Source organism: Primulina huaijiensis, chromosome 13, assembly GCF_012295235.1.
Source record: "Primulina huaijiensis isolate GDHJ02 chromosome 13, ASM1229523v2, whole genome shotgun sequence".
Taxonomy (NCBI): domain Eukaryota; kingdom Viridiplantae; phylum Streptophyta; class Magnoliopsida; order Lamiales; family Gesneriaceae; genus Primulina; species Primulina huaijiensis.
The window spans coordinates 4,602,952-4,624,728 of record NC_133318.1 but is presented as its reverse complement, the minus strand read 5'-3'; the positions used below and the strand labels follow the sequence as shown (position 1 = coordinate 4,624,728).

At 34.7% G+C, this 21,777-nt stretch overlaps 1 protein-coding gene and 1 long non-coding RNA gene across 2 annotated transcripts; one reads left to right on the top strand and one right to left on the bottom strand.

Moving 5' to 3' along the window:
• Nucleotides 1–18,099: 18,099 nt before the first annotated feature.
• LOC140991777 (GDSL esterase/lipase At1g74460-like) lies at nt 18,100–20,225 on the top strand. The gene is made up of 5 exons (XM_073461937.1): nt 18,100–18,391; nt 18,572–18,702; nt 18,833–19,072; nt 19,432–19,681; nt 19,779–20,225. Exons 1-5 carry the CDS (start codon nt 18,127–18,129, stop codon nt 20,018–20,020), a joined length of 1,128 nt encoding a protein of 375 aa, XP_073318038.1. The 5' UTR covers nt 18,100–18,126; the 3' UTR covers nt 20,021–20,225.
• A 117-nt stretch (nt 20,226–20,342) lies between these two features.
• On the bottom strand, nt 20,343–21,304 carry LOC140990873 (uncharacterized). The gene is made up of 3 exons (XR_012177730.1): nt 21,062–21,304; nt 20,926–20,972; nt 20,343–20,575 (listed from the first exon to the last, which is right to left on the bottom strand). It is a non-coding gene; the product is annotated as an uncharacterized lncRNA (long non-coding RNA).
• Nucleotides 21,305–21,777: the final 473 nt, after the last annotated feature.

The window sequence follows — 21,777 nt, the reverse complement described above, 5'->3', positions numbered from 1 at the left end:
GTTTACATTCCCAATGACAGTACGATGTTTGCACAAAATATTTGATGACATTGGTGTGTCACGTGCTAAAAGCATCTATTTGAGTGAAAATTGTTAAAAAAAATGTCTTCTAAACATAAAACGATTATAAATATCTAATTTGATTATTATTTTAATCTTTTAAGAAAATATAACACTAAAACGAAGGATTTGAATGAAAAACGTTGCTAGAAAAGATAAAATTATTACCATGATCATTGTATTAACACAATGACAAGGAATAAAAAATGAACATAAAAAAAAGTAAGAGTTACTGGAAATTTGAACGACACATACTTGCAGAACCAGAATTCTCAAATTTTGCGGGCTTTTCTCAGATATAAAATTACGAAACCCTAGCCTCACACAAAAGAAGAAGAAGAAGAGAGCCACATACCACGCCAAAAAAACAAAGAGCGAGAAACATGAAGAACGAAGAGCAAGGAACGAAGACAAATAACCCATCTTCCAGGTATGAAGTTGCAAATTCGGATTCGATCTTTCTCCTTCTTTTCCTATTAGTTTTCTATTTGATTAGTTGATGTTGAGAAACAAGATCTATTATCGTTGTTATTGCGTCAGGAATTATTTCAATTATCTAGGGAACTATGTTTTTGAATCGTTAATTTTCATATTCAATTTACTTCTTGATTTATTTGTATTTTCTTGAATTAATTGCGTTCAATTACTTGATTACTAATTGAATCGTTATATTTATTTGAAGTATATCATTCCGGTGAACAGATTTTGAACAGTACCATAGGAAAATACATCGTCTGTGTTTATAGGGTTCGGGAGAATTATAACTCCATTGAAAGAATTATTTGGTTGTTAAAATTATTTGATATTTGATTTTTAATAAAGATATTGGAATTGATATTGAAGGATCGTTTGTGCTAGCACCTTCGAAGATGCTTCAAACAAAATATTCTCCAATGAGCTGCAATAGTTCGTGTTCTAAGAATATTAACACCGATGAATTAAATCGAGTTTGGTTTAAAACCAAGCGGAAGAAACTCGAAGTAGTTTTTCGTGAAGAAGACTGTTATATTAGAAAATATTTTAATTTATGTAAACTGAATAACTGAAAAGCATGGGATCAGTTGTCGCATATATCAGTTCAGTTATGGAAATAACTGAACTGACAGATACTCTAACTGATCAAATCAGTTTGAAAACTACAGTTAATCAGTTAAATACACAAGATATGTTTATGGATGTTCGGAGACTTCAACTACAACTACGTCACCCCTTCTACCACCTCTGGTAGGATCCACTAGAAGACTTCGATTTATACAACTACTTGTACAAACCTACCCAGCTTAGGACTTACACATTGCCTAACTGAACTCCTAGTCTAGACTGAAGGCAGCACCTTCCAGCCAACACTTCTTTTACATCTATGTGAGAAAGACTATATACACAAGTTTAATATCTTTGTGCAAGACTGTATTTAAGGGTGGTGGTGTGTGTGTGTGTGAGAACTGATCTCTGAAAACAACCGGAAAAGTGTTCTCACACACTGAGGGAAAAATGCTTCTTATTTAAGCTGATAACACGTTGAAGTGTTCCCTTAAATCTGGGCTGATTGCTTCTTCAAAGCCGATAAGAATTAAGCGTGCTCTTTTCTTTTTACCACACTCTCTCTGGTTCTATCTGTGTCTTTTCATCTCCACTGATCTTCTCTTTATATAGACGGGAAACTGATCGTACAGTGAGACACAATTATTGTATCTGTTGCATCTTGAATTTGCTCCTTGAACTTTGTGTCTCTACTTTACGACTACCCTTCTAGAACGTTTGTCTTTAATACTATGATGTAACGTCCATTATTGTCCTTTGACTGGACAATTACTTTGTACCTTTGTGTATAGCTGGAATCCACTTAATGAGTTTGTCTTCATCTGTAATTGAAAGATTCTTAACTGACGCTCCGAACTAGTCAGATGAACTGATCTTCAGTTGGGTTGATGAAATCAGTTGACTCGTCAGTTGAACTAATTTCACTCTCGTTCAGCTGAAATGATCAGCTGGGCTACTTCATCAGTTGAACACTCCTTCGGCTGGCCAGGCTTCTGAAGTTCTCCTGCAGATCCACCTATCTACTGGACGATCAGCTGAACTGCTCATTTGACATATCAGTTCGCCTGATTCAGTTTGCGATAAATTTCAAATATTAGGTTGGTTGGTTTAGTTTTAAATGGTGCAAAATGGTTATATTTAAATGTTTAGATTTTTCGGCCGAATGATTATGAAAAAAAAATTCTAATACATTTTAATGCACAATGAGTAGTGGACATTTCATCTGCATTTACAAAATCTCATTTTAATTCTTATGTTTGGAGTTTCAACACAAGACTTAATCTTACTTCATCATCCAAATTCAAAATTCCCAAATCAGAAGCCCTAGACCCAAACAAATCTTTCACTCCAGTCTCATGATTCCTTGTATTCTCTCCACTCTCTGGCTCACAACCATTACCGCCACCATCATCTCTGATTTGATGTCTACCCGACTACATGCCGCGATACCACCATTTGATCCATTTGTTCGATCTCATGCTTAGCTTGTGCTTGTTTCTTCGAAGTTGCACGGACCGCTGTTACAAGTTCTTGCCTCTCGCCCCTGATATCACCTAGTTCACCACCCTCACTCCCCGTGCCAATTGCCCTCTCGCGTAGCCAAGTCAACCCATAAATCACTTTGATCACCATTGCGCCTTAATGGTGGTTGTGAATTTTGCCCAAATGAGAATCCATTAAAATTTTGTTGATGCTATCTTCTATTCCATTGGACGTAGCCAAAGCTACCAGCGCTAGCCACCCTCCATGGTTGTGAGTTTCTACTTTCACCACTTTACTTTCGGTGAATCCCTAAGCTCATTTATCTTCTTTTACAGCCTCACATCGCGGGAAATTAGGTACTTCCTTGTTTATATGCCCTCAAATTTTATTTTTTATGTATACATATTTAAACATTAGGATATATAAAGTATTGTAGAAGTGATGTTCTTTACCCAAGGCTCAATTGTTATCGTGGCTCCTAGCCTCTTTTGTGGTTGATCATAGAACTTCTACATGGTGTCATATTCTTGATACCATGGAATTGTTAAAAGAAAATTGTACACAATCGGACAAGAAACATATGTCATTTTCCAACACTTATCGTTTCACCTTTCTCGTGGATATTTGTGAACTTTACTTGTCGACTATAGATAGTATCCACTTGAACCCCTTTCTCAGAATGCAGACATAAAATTATTATCCTTACCCCTTTCCCAGCAACCATATATACACATTTCGCTTCACTTGAGTCCCTTCTTTCATACACTTGTATGCATTACACTAGCATGCGGTGACTCTGCTTTATATATGGTGATTGTGGATATTCTTGGTGAGTTCTGGACGTTGTTCGGGGAGTTCAAAACCATGATGATGTTTGGCCATTCATTGACCCAATTGTGACATTGTTTGATGATCTTGATTGACGTGTCGAGTTTATGTGATGTGGGGTTGCTCCTTTTTACAAATATCTCTAGTTTTTGCGTTGGTTCTGAACTTGCCAAAGAAAACACTATCATGTGTTGTAGGTATAATTTCTTATCATTGTGTTCTAGACTTCTATGGATAATGGCTGAGTTGATCGATCTGAGCTTTGTATTTTTTGGTTCATAAATCTGCAACTGAGGTGACTTCCATAGCTCAAGTGCTGGAGCACCATCTACACCTACTATGGCAGGTATATATATGGCTTCTCTAGCTTGTTCACTTTGTGTAAGCCTGCATATTTGGGTATTATTGACCAGTGGTTGGCCTTCCTGTAACTTGATTTTGTTGTTGCTCAACTAGAGAGTTTGATGTATTACTATATTGTTGCAGCTACTTCGAGATATGGATCAACTTACAAATCTAGGAATTCCCCCACTAAAATTTCTATGCATTATGATTAGCCTACAAATCCTCTTGATTGTATATATACTTCAAGGTTTTGATGCCAATAGTTGTTATCGGATTGGAGGTTGAAAGACCACGAGTTGGCCTGAACTCCCCATATAACTTGGCCAAAGATTGGTGATTTCCTGGAGATAAACATGTTATAATGGGTTTGCAACACATGTAATTCAAACCTTATACTTGAGACGTGTGTCACATTTCATCTGAATCACATTCCACTTCCCAATCATTCATTTGTGTGAATGCATATTTCTTTATATATTGTGCTGGTTGGTTTTGTCCTTAACAATGATGGGCTATATGCTAGGCATATTCCCCGTAGTGCTTGACCAAAAGTTGGTCACTTTAAGGAAAAATTCCTCATATGACAGCAAATGCAACCAAAAATAAGTTATAATTTCTTCTTTTTGTGTTATATTTCACTTGGGTCACACTCCTCCAGGCCAAGCAGTCATTTGCATGCATTGCATTTGAGTTGGACCCTTTTTCCTCAAATACACATGCATTAGACTTGTTATATTTATTTTGACCGAGAAGTGCTGTAGTGTGTTGTTGGATTGTGATTTGATGATGGATAGGTGATTTGGTTTATATATTATGCTTGTTGGTTTTGTCCTTAACAATGATAGGCTATATGCTGGGCATATTCCCCAGTAGTGCTTGACCAAAAGTTGGTCACTTTAAGGAAAAATTCTTCATATGACAGCAAATGCAACCAAAAGAAAGTTATAATTTCTTCTTTTTGTGTTATATTTCACTTGGGTCACATTCCTCCAGGCCAAGCAGTCATTTGCATGCATTGTATTTCAGTTGGACCCTTTTTCCTCACATACACGTGCATTAGACTTGTTTTATTTATTTTGACCGAGAAGTACTATAGTGTGTTGTTGGATTGTGATTTGATGATGGATAGGTGATTTGGTTGTGTTGGAATCAAAGCCATGTATTGGCTTAAACTATCATTTCCTCTCAGAAATCCATAAAGTTAGCTTTAATTCCCATCTATTTTTCATTTCTTCAACTCCTTATAATTCAACACCTCAATCCATAAGATCACGTACATGTCAGCGTCTTCGACAACCTGTAGGCCCGACCCATAATTCATTATTGTGTAATTTTTGTACCTAAAGTTTCTTGAAATTCTAAATTGGGCAATAATTGTGGCAACTATGTTCTTTCCATGGCTGTTGTAGTTACAACCAATTCCCTCAAAATCCTCTTAGTCATTAATGCTCTCGATTACCAGTCTTGAGCTACAATGATTGGTGTCTCGAGAATGCTTGAAATGATCCAGGATTCCTTTGGTTCTAGTGAGTTAACTCACCGGGGGAGTATACACTCCGCTTGGTCTGGTAATAATGTTTTACACTAACATGTTGTCACTTTAGCTCGAAATTCATCTTCTTCTTTGAGATGTGTCGGTTCCTCAGCCCAAAAGCCGTGGACAGTTTCCGCGTATCTCTGAATTGAATCCCTTGAATCATTGTGTTCTGATTCATACTTCTCTTCTTCTCACCATCAATAAGATCACTTCTTCCTTTTCACTTAGAAAATCTTTCTTTTAGGGACCCAACATTTCTTTATTTCCTTCCTTCGAATACGTGCTCCTCATACCCTTTGATGATCACTTCCAAGCCATTTTCTCTGATTTTACTCTTATTGCTCTCTTCTTGCACTGATTCTGAAACGTCAACTACTTTTACACCTTCAAATCCTACAAATTTTTTTTTTTTTGTAAAATTTCGAAACTTGCAATTTAAAACATTCAACATTTCCATAATCCAAAATAATTTAACATTTGAAATATCCAGTGCATTAAATCTCTAAATAGTCAATTAAAAAAAACCTACGTCTACCATTAACATGATCAAAACTAAACTTCAAAATAAAGGATAAAAATCTCTAATTCAATCATTAACAAAATCTTTAAAACTTTAACTATCAAGCTAATGCGGAAAATAAATGTTCCTCGGGAGTGTATTACCGGTCTCGATCCACTCAAGCGTCAGCGCCTCCCTCAATCTCATCCTCACCTGCAACATTCAAACCTAGTGAGTCTAATGACTCAGCACGTTCTAAACATGAGTAGAAAATAATACATAGACAAGAACATGCATTAAAAATCATACTTTTATTCAAAATAAGATATCATAAATTTGTAAGCATGTTTTAATCATCAACAAATCATAAAGCTTTCAATATTTTATGATTTTATGTGAAGTTTGATCCTTGAAAGTGACTAGCGGTATCCTCTGGTGGAATGATCAGTTTTAGCTCACCATTGCGCATGGGGACAGGCACTAGGCACCGACGCAAATGGAAATACGATCGTTGGGCTCTTTCTGGGACCTTCTCCCGTAAACGGGCTGCCTCTGGAGCCTTCTCCCTCACGATATTTCCAAAAATCATATATCATATCTTTTATGTCATAGTCAATTCACATCTTTCAAAATATTTTTTCTTTTCTTTCTAATTAGAAAATATCGTGTCCTTTCCACATTTGAAAAATAACATTTTAACATTAGAAATTTCACATCTTTATCATAAATCATAAAATCTCATATTTTCATTGTAATTATTTTAAAATATCATTTAGCGTGTGTTATGATTCTTCGGGATACTGCCAGAACTTTCGTACTACCCAAGACGTAAAATGACCAGTTTATCAATGGACTTTAAAATTCTCGATTTTGACTTTTCCTCATTTTTGTTGACTTGAGATTATCCCAAATAATTATTTAAGCTTAAATTTGTTTTCTAATATTTTTATTTAATGTAAACTCGAGCTTGATTTAATTCTTTAATTACTAATCCGTGAAGCGTTTAATTTTCGAATTAATTCAAAACTTAATACTTTCTTTTCAAACTTTAAACACGAACTTTACTCTGTCACCTGCCTTACCTCTCCCTTGTCAATTTTCAACCTTATTGGATAGTTGCTCTCTTGACTTGCCTTCACCGATTTGATCGTTTTTTGCTTCAAAAAAGCTTTCATGTAGGATAGAATACATCAACCACAAGCTTTTAAGCTTCTTTCACGTCAATTGCAGTACCTGCTACTCCACTCATTTGAGACTTCCACATTCCCTCGAGTACACCACAATCATGACGTTGGCCTTTAATCTTTTCAATTATGTTTTGAACAGAAAATCCCTGTACAGTTTCTTTAATAATGTCTTCTTCAAAGTTTGTTGGAACTTTTGCTCCCTCTTTTCTCAAAATTTTCTCATTTCTGGCGGCATATTTCCGGTCCCACTGGACTTGCCAAAAATTGTTTACACAAATTTTGTGATGACGAGGGCGTGCTAGGTGGTAAAAGAACCGATTTGAATGAAAATTGTAAAAAATATTTCTTCTAAACAAAAAGGTTATGAATCCCTAATTTTATTGTTAGTTCTAATTTCCTAACTAAATATGATGTTGAAACAAATTATTTAAATGAATGACGATACTAAATTTTGCTAGAGAGAATTAGCAATGTTTGCAAGTATTGTTGAGTTGTGTTGTTGAATGTCACTCCTTGTTTTTACGTTTGTTTGTTTTTTTTGTTAAACACGTGGCTTTCAACTCAATGCATTTCTTTCCCATGATTTTCCAATCTTTCACGTCGCTGTGTGTGGGCTTCATGGTCACTTGTGATAGTCTAATTATTGGTCAATCTTTCAACCAGTTAGCCACTCAACACCTTTTACTCTAATGGACTTGAAATATTTTCTAATTTGTTGGGCTTTCCCTCACAATTCCTAGATAAAATAATTTATTTTTGATACAAAAAATTATATTTTAAGTTTCTATGTAGAGGAAGATACAATATATGTACACACAAACAAATACAAATGTGTGTGGATAATTTCACTTTTCTGATTGCATTCTATAATTTTTTTTGTAACCTCCTAATTTTTGAATGGATTTACTACTGAATGATGATGATTTCATCATTAGATATCTCGCTTACATAATGTAATACAAATGAAGGTTCTACTAATATATTGTATTTCCAATAAATATTCTATCTTTAATCAAAATCAAAGTTAAAAATATCTAGCTTTTAATAATTAATAATTCATACAACTAAGGATACAAATATAATTTAATAACACTTATGAGCAAAAAATCATTTTTCCACAAATAACACCCCATATACATTTTTATCTCTCAACCCTTTAGTCAAAAATTGTAAAGTCCAAAATGCTATGATGTAATCTAACTGTATGTAAATTTAAGAAAAATATAAAATGACTAATTGAATTAATTAAATGTGGTAGACATCTATTCATGTTTCAAATAGGGTTTTATATTAGAACATATAAACTGTGTTGTAAGGGTTATTCGAGACGCAATCGAGGAACGGAGACCGGAAACCATAAAGGGAAAATAATTTTATTAAACGATTATTTTTAATTATTTAATATATGGTATATTTTAAATGAGAATTTCGAAGATAAGGCTTTTTGATATGTTTTTACACGTCAAGTCGTATTTTAAATCGGTAATCGGTTTTTGACGAAAATAAGGACTTTTTGGGAACTCGGCTAATATTTTCGAAAACTTTCCTAAACAAAATATTTTACCAACACTATAATGAGCCTAATGGGCCTATTATAAAAAAGCTATTGGGTATAAACTCCTACCCAAGCCTTTTATATCAAACTTGATGTTTTCAAAACCTAAAACTCTTGCATACTCATGCCTACAAGCTCCAAAGACTCCTAGTTTTCTCCTCCATCAGCACACGCTCACACTACACGTTTTTGAAGGTTCCTACGTGAATTTGAAGAATGAAAATGCAGCAAGCTTCCTCCCCGTCTCTCCGCTAACGTCCCTCGCGTCAAAGATTGTTTTTCGTGCGTATGTAAAGGCACGCCTTAAAATTTTTTCAGTCATCGTTCATATCATATTATGTGTATTTAACATGATTGCATGAAAAATATGATACACTTTGTTATATTTTTGTTTTTGTATGACAAAACATGAACAAAATTTGAGTTTTCATGCTTTTAAATTCATGATTATGATGTACAAAAGGGCTGCCATGGTAGGGTTATGAGAATAGATTAATTTCAGTGTGTTTAAGGGTCCTTAGGGGGCCACGGTTAAGGGCTGTACAAGTAATGTAATATATTGAACGAAAATTTGGGGTTTCAATAAGCTAGGATTTTGGTTTTGAGGGCAAAGAAAGAGCAGGACATGTGCTGCTGTTGGGTCATGTACCGGGGTCATAAGGGGGTTGAGTCATGGTTCTAGATAGGCTAAGGGAAGGCTGGTGCAAGGGCCTAGGCTGGAGCAGTGAGACTTGGGCGCGCAAGCCATGAATGGATCGGGTTTGGGGGCTGTGGGTGCTAGGCTCTTTAAGCTTGGTCTAGGTCCTAAGATGGTTGGTTAGTGTCTGGACATGATGGTTAGGGCCTAGGCTTGAAGGAACGCATGGTATGATAAGCCAGGGTTTGATCAATTTGTGCAGAAAATTCAGTAGGTATTTTAAGCTATTATGAGGGTCTTAAATAGTTTGAATTGGGTTGTATAGAGTATGGTTAGGTGTTGTTAAGATATGGTTCAATTTTGGTAAGGTCTGGTTAAGTTTTGAGTCGATTTGGGTTAAAATCGAGACGTATGGTTAAGTTTTAAAATGAATTGAGAAATTAGTCGAGGAGCTTAAATTTACGTCTAACAAATATTTATGGGTATATTTTAAGATTTCATGTTAAGTTTGGATGGATTTGGATCGCTGTTTTAAGGTTCAAGTATAATTTGGGAAAGTTAGGGTTTTCGGGGCAAAACTGTCATTTTATAAATGAAAAATGTTATATGTCCTGGTAGTGCCCTGAATGCTGTAATGAATGTTAACATGTTTATTTTGAAAGATTATGAAATTTTAGGATGAAAAACGATATATGCTAAAAAATGTGTTGTGTGCTTGGTTTAAAAGAAATTGATATTATTGCATGTTTTTTTATAAAGTGATAGAAACGAGGAAAAATAATTTGAAAGAAGTGATTTAATTGTGACAGTAAGGAAATGGTGATTCGTGAGGGACGAAACCCCAGTGGAACCCAATATGGGAGAAAGCCCAGTGGGAAACCAACAACTGAATTTCCATCGAAATGATATGATGATATGTAAGGCCAAAACTCAGTTGACGGGAGAGAATGTCACTGATGTCTCCGCCGACTATAGGCCAAGGCACATAACGGAAAAGTGTTTAATGTTACCTCGTCGCCTGGTACCATGGTTACAACTGAGATTGATCAATCAACCGAAATTGAAAGGATGGTCACAATTAATGAATTGAATTCACCTTAAAGATAATGTATATGTATATGTTTATGATGAAAGGAAAAAAGTTTAAATTTTAAGCATGTTCATGAAAAGCTATTTTTATTAGAATTATTATCATTGTCGCATGGGAATGTATATGTCTACTTGCTATCATGATTAAGGTTTGCTGAGTCAACAGACTCACTAGGTGTGAATGATGTAGGTGAGAATAATTTTGATAATAATGGAGGACTTGATGGTTGAACTAATTGGGCTGATGGTGCACATAACCCGAAGATCTTTGCTAGTTTTTCCGCATTAGTATGATTTTAAAGATTTTATGACGATTTTTGATGCTTTTGAGAGGATTTAAGATGCTTATACTTATTTTGAAAAATACTAGTTTAGGTTTGGTTGGAGAGTTTATGATTTTTTATTTTGCACTGCTTTCTTTTGGATTTTCAAATAATAGGTTGATTGGTTTTTTTTAATAGCAAAATTATATATATGAATTGTGGCTCGACCGAAAGTATTTTAAGAAAAGAAAAAAAATTCTCTAGTATATTTTAAAGAAAACAAGTAGTAGAGGTTTCAGTTGGTATCAGAGCAATGTTCTTGTAAAAGGTTGTGCCACCGTCAGTTCCAGCAAGCTCAGTCTATAAGCCTCAAGTCTGTAAGTTTAAATACTTTAAATGATTTTAATGATGATACCTGCATGTTTACATGGTTTATAAGCTTAATATAAATGTTTAAGTTCAACAAACAAAAGAAAACAAGATAGTCTAAATAATGCACATTTGTGGCACGCTAGGCTAGAACATATTTTCCAAAGAAGAATGCACAAGTTAGTTAGAGATGATATGTTTGATACGTCTGACATAAACTCTCTTGAAACATATGAGTCTAGTCTGAAAGGAAAGATGATCAAAACCCATTTCCTAGGGAAATTTGAGAGTACACATGATCTATTGGATTTGATCAATACAGATGTGTGTAGCCCACTAAATGTGAGTATGAGATATATGAAATCTTACTTCATTGCCTTTATTGATGACTTATCGATGTATGAGTATGTGTATTTAATGAAATACAAGTTTGAAGCTTTTGAAAACTTCAAAGAATTCAGAGTTGAAGTAGAGAACAAATTAAGAAAGAGTATTAAAACACTTTGATCCGATCGAGGTTGAGAATACTTAATTACTGAATTTCAAGACTACCTTAAGGAGGATGTGATTCTCAGACAATGGACCCCACCTATCACACCCAAGTTGAAAGATATATTAGAACGTTGTAATCGGACATTGAAGGACATGATTCGATCTGTGATGAGATTCACTAAATTGTAGACATTGTTTTGGGGATTTGTGCTTGAGACTATGACAATGTTTTTGAATCATACACATACAAAAGTAGTGGATAAAACTCCATAATGAGATATGGATGAGAAAGCCTCCCAAATATTCTCTCTTAATAATATGAGGATGTCCTGCTTATGTAAAGCAGGCAGTGGGAGACAAATTGGATAGCAGAGCCAATTTGTGCTATTTTGTGGGATATCCAAAAAATTTCATTGAATAGTATATCCATGTTCCAATGAAACAAATGTGTTGGTTTCAAAGAATACCGCCTTATTGGAAAAAGAGTTTCTATTATATAGAAAATATGGGATGATAGAACTCGAGGAGATACGAGAAACACTCACTCATGAAGTAGTAGAACTCACACCACAACAGCAAGTTGAAGAGATACAAGCTCCTAGGATATCCGAAAAGATCTCAAGGAAACTTAAGAGGGTGAGCATGCTTCTTGTAGAGGGAGAAGATGAGCTTATTCTTGGATGTGATCTAAGAAACATTATCATATGTCGATTCATTCAAATGGCTTGAAGCCATGCAGTTTGATATGGACTCTATGTATTCAAACCAAGTATGACCTTTAGTAGATCCACTTGAAGAAATTGTTCACAGAGGAAGCAAACAGTACCCAGCGACATTAAGGGATGGATGTATACCCATTGTGCAGGGATAATCATTCCAGTCTTTGGAGGTGCCTGACGACCATTCTCAAGAACCAAAATGAATGAGCTGAGGGAAACCCTATGAGTCAATGAAAAGGCGACATGAGGGCCTCGATCTCTCAATAGAGGGAGAAAAAAGGGGATTTGCTCCCTTTTACAATATGAAGAAAAAATTAAGGATCGAAGTTTAGACGCTCACAAGAGTTCTACCTATAGAAAGGATCGTGAAAGAAGCGATCCGAAAGGTACTCGAATCCATTTACGATTCCGAGTTTCCAGACACATCACACTTCCGCTTGGGTCGAGGCTTCAACTCGGTCCTAAGATAGATCAAAGAAGAGTGGGGAATCTCTCGCTGGTTTTCGAAATTCGACATCAGGAAGTATTTTCACACCATCGATCGACATCGACTCATCTCATTCTTTAATGAAGAGATCGAAGATCCCAAGTTATTTTACTCCATTCAAAAAATATTTTCCGACAGACGACTCGTAGGAGGTGAGAAGGGTCTTTACTCCGTCCCACATTGTGTATTATTATCAGTCCTACCAGGAAACATCTACCTACTCAAGGTTGATCATGAGATAGGGAGGATTGGGGCAGATGAGAAGGTAATGATCTTCAAAACAAAATTAGTAGAAAATTGATATACTCAAAGTTAATGTATTGACTATGAGGAAATATTTTCTCCAGTCACAATGTGCAAGTCCATTATGATATTACTAGCCAAAACAGCATCGTATGACCATGAGATATGAGATCTATGGGAAGTTGGCTATAGGACAAGTGGGAGATTGTTAAAGTAAGTGCTCAGTGAACCAACTTATAGCTTGAAATTTATTGAATTTTATATTAAAAAAAAATCTCTACTTTAATNTGAGGTCCGTCTCGCAACGTAAGATCGTGAAACTCATTAAGAAGCGTACTATATATTTTAAAAAAGTTCCTAGTAGATTTAGCAATCTAAAATAATGATAAAGGTCGCTCGAACTTGATACTAGCATCTGTGATTTAAATGTCAATTTTTTTAGTAAGGGCATGAAGACGTTCATTCGTACAGATGGGTGATCATTTGATAATGTAGTGAACAACCCTCTATCGGACTTTCCAAGTGTTATCACTTATCGAGTGAAAACGTCTGTGGTTATTATTGTACACCATTAGTTTTTTTATTCGGGACAACGTGGAGGCTCTACGTACTAGCATGCACTTTGATTCGTTTACCGATTCTATTGAGGATTATCAGGTGGCGAGGTTGTGTGTAGTTTCAAAATACGTAGGAGTCAATGCATTGTAGTTGAGGATTCACCATCACCCACGGGTAAAGATATCCTATGTGATCTGATGAGTTAACAGTGCAAAGAATCTCTGGGCAGAGTAATACATGTGCATTTTGGAAAAGGGTTTCCTCAGTTGCACATATTGTATCACTGTTATTACTCAAAGAAATATCACATCGTTATCGAATTCGTTTGCAACTTTCGATATACTAATGGTTACAGATTCAATCAGGATATATGACTTGAAGGGACCGTAACCATAACTTAAGATTCTTGCATACACTATCAATGATACCTAGGGTATCATGAGACAATGCTACTAGAATCTCTTATTATGATCCGATGAGTGCAATCAGACTTGAATTCTAACATTTTTTATTAAGAGGTTGATGAAAAGAATTGGACTAATTAAGGTAAGCTCAAATAGGAACAAATGTTGTTCATGATCACATGAGGTTGAGAACCCATTGTTAGTTGTATCCTTAAACCATTGAGGGTCACACAAGTATTGGATTCTGTGTTCCTGTTGAGATAGTCAAATTCAAAGAGTTGAATTTGACGATTGTAGCTTGATGGAGATCAAATAGATTGCTTATGAAAGAGTTTATACGTTGATTCAATGTAATGTAAGTTGTGGAATTTAGCTTAAATGCTAATTAAGTGAGGGGAGTGAAACTGCTTGTTTTAGTGAAGAAGTTTTACAAAACTGACGGCTGCCAAAAATGGATCAGTGGAAAATTTTGGTATTCGAAATTTTCATTTTTCATTATATAAACAAGATTTGTACCATCGACTCATCAATGCTCTCTGATCGTCGATCATAGTTATAATGAGTTCACAATTATTTATTTAGTAAATTTAGAATATACTAATTAAATAATAAATTAGTAATATTGATTACTAAGTACAAATTCTCATAAAACATTATAGAAGATTCTAAAATAGATTAATTAATTAATTGAGTAATTAAATAAAAGTTGTTTAATTTATATATATTATNTAATAGAAAATACATTATAGTTTTTTAATAATGAAAAACATCATCCTTATAAAAGAGAGTCTTAATTAGACCAAGAAAAGACTTTTAATATGTGTAATTAATAGATGAATCACACACATAATTTTTACGCACCAGTTTTTGTCCACAAAATTTTTCTCTTTTCTCTCCCTTCACGATCAACCGACCACCCTCCTCCACAACACTGCCGCCGACGTATTTTGACAAGTTGCTCAACTCTCGACACAAACTGCGTTTAGATCTCTAGTACGATCTATACGAGAGATTCAGTTTCTTATCGTTGATCTGTTTCATGATATTGAAGAAGGTGGTTGATTTCAGTAGTCATTCATAGGGATTTACAAGAAGGACAAACTCCGCTAATCCTGGAGTGATTGAGTGTCCATCTTTGTTAAAGGAAAATGTAAATCAAATCTTAATACTCTATGAATGGTTTAAATCATATGACACCTAATGGAGTTTTGATTGTCAAAACACAAAATTTTAAACTTATGTTGCTTCTTAGGTACGTAAGATCGATACACAAAAAAAAAAAACCAACAGAAAATCTGGAGCTAGCAAAATCTCCTCATTGCAGTCACTTTTAGCTCATATATATGGAGATCTCACTACAAGAAAAATCGGTTTTTACAACACATCAAAGACAACGGTTTTTATTAAAACCGTTGTCTTTTTACTTTTAACAACGGTTTTAACAAAAACCGTTGTCTCGTAGCCTAAAAAATCCGCTCAAAGACAACATTTTCTTTAAAACCGTTGTCTTTGATATATCTACGACAACGGTTTTTAAAAACCGTTGTCTATGAGCGTTTTTTTTTTTTTGCTACGACAACGGTTTTTAAACTGATGTCTATTAGCGTTTTTCTTCAAGCTACGACAACGGTTTTTTACAAACCGTTGTCTTTCAACTGGTTTTTCTATAAATTTATTGTCAATATTACATTTTGCGACCGTTTAAGTAAAATCTGTCGCTAAAATTAGCGACGGTTATACTATACCGTCACTAATTTAAATGTTGCAACGGTTAAAGTATAACCGTCGCAAAATTTAGATAGCGACGGTTTGTAAAAAGTGTCGCTAAAATTAGCGACGCTTTTTGTATAACCGTCGCTAATTTTACCGACATTTTTGGTAATACCGTCGCAGATCTATAATTAGCGACAGTTTATACTTAACCGTCACTATATTTAGCGACGGTTTTTAATAACCGTTGCTAAATATAGAGACAGTTCTTGTAAAAGTGTCGCTAATTTTAAATCGGCGACAGTTAGAAAAATAACCGTCGCTATTTGCGATGGTTAAAGTCAAAATTGTCGCAAACTGTCTATAAATATCCCCACCCTCGGTCCATTTTCTACCATACCACTTCACAACACTTAAAATTTTTCTCGCTTACACAATTTTAGTTTCGATTTTCTTTTTAAAGTTTAATAAATTTTTAAAATCAAGAATATAGTATTTTCGACGGTAAATCAAGAATATAATTAGCATATTAGTTTGTGAGTTTTTTTGTATATTTATTAAAATATTAAAAGTGAAATTTTTTTTTATTTTACTGAAAAAATTAGAGACGGAAAGCATACAAAACCGTAGCTAAAATTAGCGACGAAGTTTATAAAACACCATCGCTAAATTTAGCGACGGTTTAGCGACCGTTTAAATTACGACCGTCGCTAAATGTAGCGACGGTTAACGGTGATGTCCGTCGCGCCACATCACTCCAAAACCGTTGTCTTTTAGCGAATGCTTTAACCAAAGGACCTTTAACAACGGTTTTATATACCTACGACAACGGTTTTTCACCGTCGTCTTTAAACGTCTACGACAACGGTTTTTCACCGTTATCTTTAAGCACACCCTTTAACCACAGGGCTTTTAACAACGGTTTTATTTGACCTACGACAACGGTTTTTAACCGTGGTCTTTTGCCTTTTTTTTAGTAGTGTCCGTGGCACGGAGTCGCCAGGAATTTACTCGTAATCCAGAGAACAAGGAAATAAATTTCATCCTTTTAGTCGGTGCAAGATCAAGAATACCCTTGCCAAAAGGCTACTTTGGAAATTCAATTTGTTTCGTCATGACTTCGACCAACGAGCACGATCTCTTGGAGAACAGGCTGGGTTTTGCTGCGCTGAAGCTACACCAATTTGCGCGCAAGCAAACGTATACTCGTAGAAATAAATAGGGAAAATACTGCCAATGTTCGAGTATAGGCCATGCACCGCATACTGTCAACATTTGAGTATAGGCCATGCACCTTATACTCGTACGAAATAAACACGGGAAATACTTTTTTTGTCTATTAATTTGTCCTATTTTTTATTTTGTTCCACTAAATTTCCAAATTTTGGTTTTGTTATATTAATTTTTAATTTTTGGCTATATTGATCTAAATATTGACGTGACATATGTTTAATTAGTGATGACATGTCAGCATTTTTCAATGTCACATCAACATGTTTAGATGTCACATCAACATGTAGTTGTCACATTAGCATTTAGACCAAAATAGTCAAAAATTAAAAGTTAGTATACCAAAATTTGATAATTTATTAGACTAAAACAAAAAATTAGACAAATCAATAGAAATTTTTTTTTTCTCAAATAAATAATAATAAACTACATGGGATCGCACTCGTAATGCTGGTGTATATTGATTAATACATATGTATGATAGTAAATGATTCAATATGCTTATGTCGAAAAGAGATGTATAGTTTTTTTACGAGAGTAAAAATATCGGGAAAAAACAACGAAGTCAAAAAACATGTGTAGTTCTTGGACATTGATTTTGGATGCATGATACAAGGGTATATGTGATTTGAATCATGGCTTCACGAAATTAATTTGAATTAAAGTAAGATTTTATATTTTTTATGATCCCAAATTGTAATTTTGATCATATATATTTGTATGTTTTGGATACTAGTCTTTTGTATGTTGTCAAACGTCAATGTTGGTGTGTATATTTCAATATCTTCCGAACTTATTTTCATGTTAAATAGTAAATACTGCTAAAATTTGTGTTTGATCGGTACTTGAAATCGATTTTATTCAACTAAGTAGACAAACAATTCGTCTTCGAGTTTGAACTTAAACTCTAAATCGATCCCAATTCAAGCAAAAAATAAATTTAATTTTTGCTCTTCCAAGATAAGCTAAAATTTTCTAGTTAGACTGAAATTTAGAAAAAAATAATGGGTATTAATAATTTGATACTCAAAGTGAAGGCTTTTCTTTGGTTTCATTAATTTGGATGTTTAATTTTAAGAGATCTTGTGTCTATTCAATTGGGCAACAAATGAGGACCATAAAACTTTGGGTTGACAACTAAAGCCCATTATTCTACAATCTGGATTTCTGCGAATGTATCAAAGCCCATTACTCTTAAAGCCCATTATCGTTAGTCATCAAAGGTAGTTGTTACATAAGAGAGAAAGTTGCAGTTGGTTGAAATCTTGTTCCGTTTGGTCATCAAACTTTCCCAATGTTTTGTGCAAACTTTCCCAATGTTTTTTGCTAACCTTATTAAATCCGAATCGAACCCTCCACATTAAAGAACCTTGATTTAGTAAACAACATCAATGAAACCGGTCGACAAAATGGTAATGCTGAAATTCAAAAAGTTATTTGTGATGTTTTGCACGATCACGTTCGGGTTTTTGATCAACAGTCATGAGTGCAAGATAGTGCAGTTCATATTCGGGGACTCTTTATCTGATGTTGGGAACAATATTAACCTCGCGAAAAGCCTAGCTCAAGCTAGCTTGCCTTGGTATGGTATCGATTTTGGCAACGGTCTGCCCAATGGCCGATTCTCGAATGGCCGAACAGTCGCTGATATAATAGGTAACACTGCTGTGCATATTAGGATTGAATGAAAAACCACCCTCGGGTGGTCACATTTTCTGTTTTGCCTTGTTTATTTGCTTTTACATGGAAAATTTCGCGCAAATTTGTATGTCGTAGGTTGCTTGACATAGATGATTTATATGCAATTTATAACATAGGTCTGATTATGAGTTTCAGGAGACCACATGGGGCTTCCAAGGCCTCCAGCATTTCTTGATCCATCTATGAATGAAGATGTTATACTACAAAATGGAGTGAATTTCGCCTCCGGAGGTGGCGGCATTTTGAATGAAACTGGCTCACTTTTTGTAAGTTCCAAAATCTTTGCATGTGTTGATCTTTTTAGGATCATCAAGCTTTTATAGACTCACTGATTTCAAATGTGTTTGTTGCCTCGACATAATATTAATATATCTATGGAGTAAATTTATTATGTAGATCCAGAGATTCGGGCTATACAAGCAAATAAAACTATTTCGAGGGACGCAAGAACTGGTTAGAGCAAAAATTGGAGACACTGAAGCAGATAAATTCTTCCAACAAGCTCGTTACGTCGTCGCGTTAGGAAGCAACGACTTCATAAATAACTACTTAATGCCGATCTACAGAGATTCATGGACTTATTCGGATGATAGCTTCAATCAGTATTTGTTGCAAACGCTACAAAACCACCTCACGGTAATTCATCAAGTGATCAATATGTATATATACACAAAAATAGAAAATTTCAACATGTTCTTTCACATAGCTCTTCATGCTACGCACACAAATCAAACTGCAATGTTTTCACCCGCAATTCATTTTCCTACTCAGTACTCACATTAGTTCATCTTCCATTATATCAATATCATAGCTAGTGAATCCTACAATTGGTATCAGATAGTCGTGTATATTCGATTTCTATGAGTGCGTGCATGTTATTACAATTGCGGTAAGTCGGATAACGAATAAGTTTAATACTTGATCCTAACATATTTTATTTTGCTGATACTCTTGTTATTTTGTTTCTTTGGGTCTCATATTCGTGCAATCTTCAGGTGTTACATGGCTTAGGCGCGCGAGAACTAATGGTTTTCGGGTTAGGGCCGATGGGTTGCATCCCACTTCAAAGGGTATTGAGTTCATCTGGTGAATGTCAAGAAAGAACCAACAATTTGGCCCTAAGGTTCAATGAAGGAGCAAGCAAAGTTGTGGCTAACTTGTCAAAACACCTCCCTAATGCCACCTTCAAGTTCGGAGATGCTTACGACGTTGTCAATGATTTAATCAACAATCCAAACAAATATGGTGAGAAATTAAAACATGCAAGAGATCAGGTCTAGTACATATATCATATATGTTATATAAAAGTTAAAATAATTTTCCAAATATGCATTGAATGTAGGGTTTAGCAACTCGGATTCTCCATGCTGCTCCTTCGGCAAGATTCGACCAGCTCTAACGTGTGTGCCGGCTTCCACACTGTGCAAAGATCGAAGCAAGTACGTGTTTTGGGATGAGTATCATCCGTCGGACAGTGCTAATCAACTTATAGCGAAAGAGTTGATTAAGAAACTTGGTTTCCAACCCGTCAATCAAACGGATTCTCCATCGCCCTCACCATCACCCTCACCATCCGGGGATTAACTAACGAATCCCTTGTATATATATATTTGTTAAACTTGCCACTTCATATATAAAAATCATACATATATATTTAAATATATATATATTTTCCATTTTTGACATCTTCCTATATACGAGTGAATAGGGTTATGCTTCGAAGTTATTTGTACCCTATACTAATGTATGTTCTTGTGCCTCGAGTCCACAAGAAGTTGAAGTTAATCAAAATTATTAGTCTAATATATATATATGATTTTTCATTTGGATTCTCTAAGATTTCACACTTATTTTTTCAGAGAAAATTATAACTTTAACTATCTGGATCTCTACAGTGACATGGACATCAAGAAATCAACAATATAATTTTCAGGGAATTAACCACACAATACAAAACATAGTACAAGAAACATATAATCTCCATGTTGATAAATTAAAGCATTGTAACCAAGAGTTTTGTGGCAGACGGGGGCATCCGGTAGTTCCGTCACCTCTTCACCGCGGCGGAGTGTGGCGGTTGTTAGCCCCCCATCCAGGGTAATCATGCAATTCAATCTCACTTCTCGTTTTCAACATTTTCTGCATGTTTAAACAACCAAGTATATGTGTATGGCATATATATATAAATAATCTGAAAATTTTCAATATCATTGAAATATTACAAATCTTTCAATGTGTATAATTATAATCAAACTAGATAGGCATTCGAATCCAACTGAACTCGCCATTTTTTTAATCTGAGCTCGAGGGTAAAGTCAAACCAAACCGCTCGACCTCATAAATTTCAAGTTCTTGACTCGATATCGATTCGTTCAAACCATTTCCAACTCAAACCAAAAGTTGGAGTATTGGTGTTGAATCTTTCACCACAAAATATAAAGATGACTCATGATTTTCAACAGTATGTTGAGTATTAACTGAGCACTTACTGATTTTCTCTCCATTCTCAAAGGTTTCTGAACTTGTTTACCATTTCCTGCATGCAAATATATCGAATTAGAAACTAATTAGACATCACAATTAATTTTCACTGTGAATTAATGAAGAAGGTTTAAGGTAACCTACCTGTAGAAGGGATGGCTCCATTAATGAAGAAGAGGTGGGATAAACATAAAAGAGCCACAAAAACGAGTCGAATAGAAGTGGCCACAACCATCGATACAACACAAAATTAGTTTACTATGCTAATTTCTTGGAAATCGCTCAAAACTATCTCCAAATGGCAAACTTTGGCCGGCTTTTATACATGCATTTCTTGATTTATATAGTAATTCGAGTCGGCACTATAAGAAATATATTTATATCACTTCGATCCTTGGCCCCGGAAAGTTGACAAAAGTTATCAAATAAAGTTTATATCATGATATATAATCATAAAAAAGAAATATTTTCATTGGTCTATAAGGAATAGTTTTATTCTAATTAAGCTTGGAGTTTGTAAATTATATATGCTTCCACATCATGAGTGGCGTGTGCAGTGAGTACTTGAAATCTAACTCTAGGACAATCGAAATGTGTCGCTTCAATTATTATATAGTTTAAAAATATTTGAATTAATTAGTACCACTAATACTAACAACAATTTTTTTTGTAAAATGACAAGTGATTGATAATAAATTGATATATATCGCCGAACTTATGCATTCAAATCTCCGCGAGTTGTAAGTTGATAGATTTATAGAGTAGATTATTTGGGAAAAATAACTATCCTTATTTCGAAAGTAATAGAAACATGACTTTTTGGCAGATATTTAGTATACAAGTAGTAGAATTGCACTGTT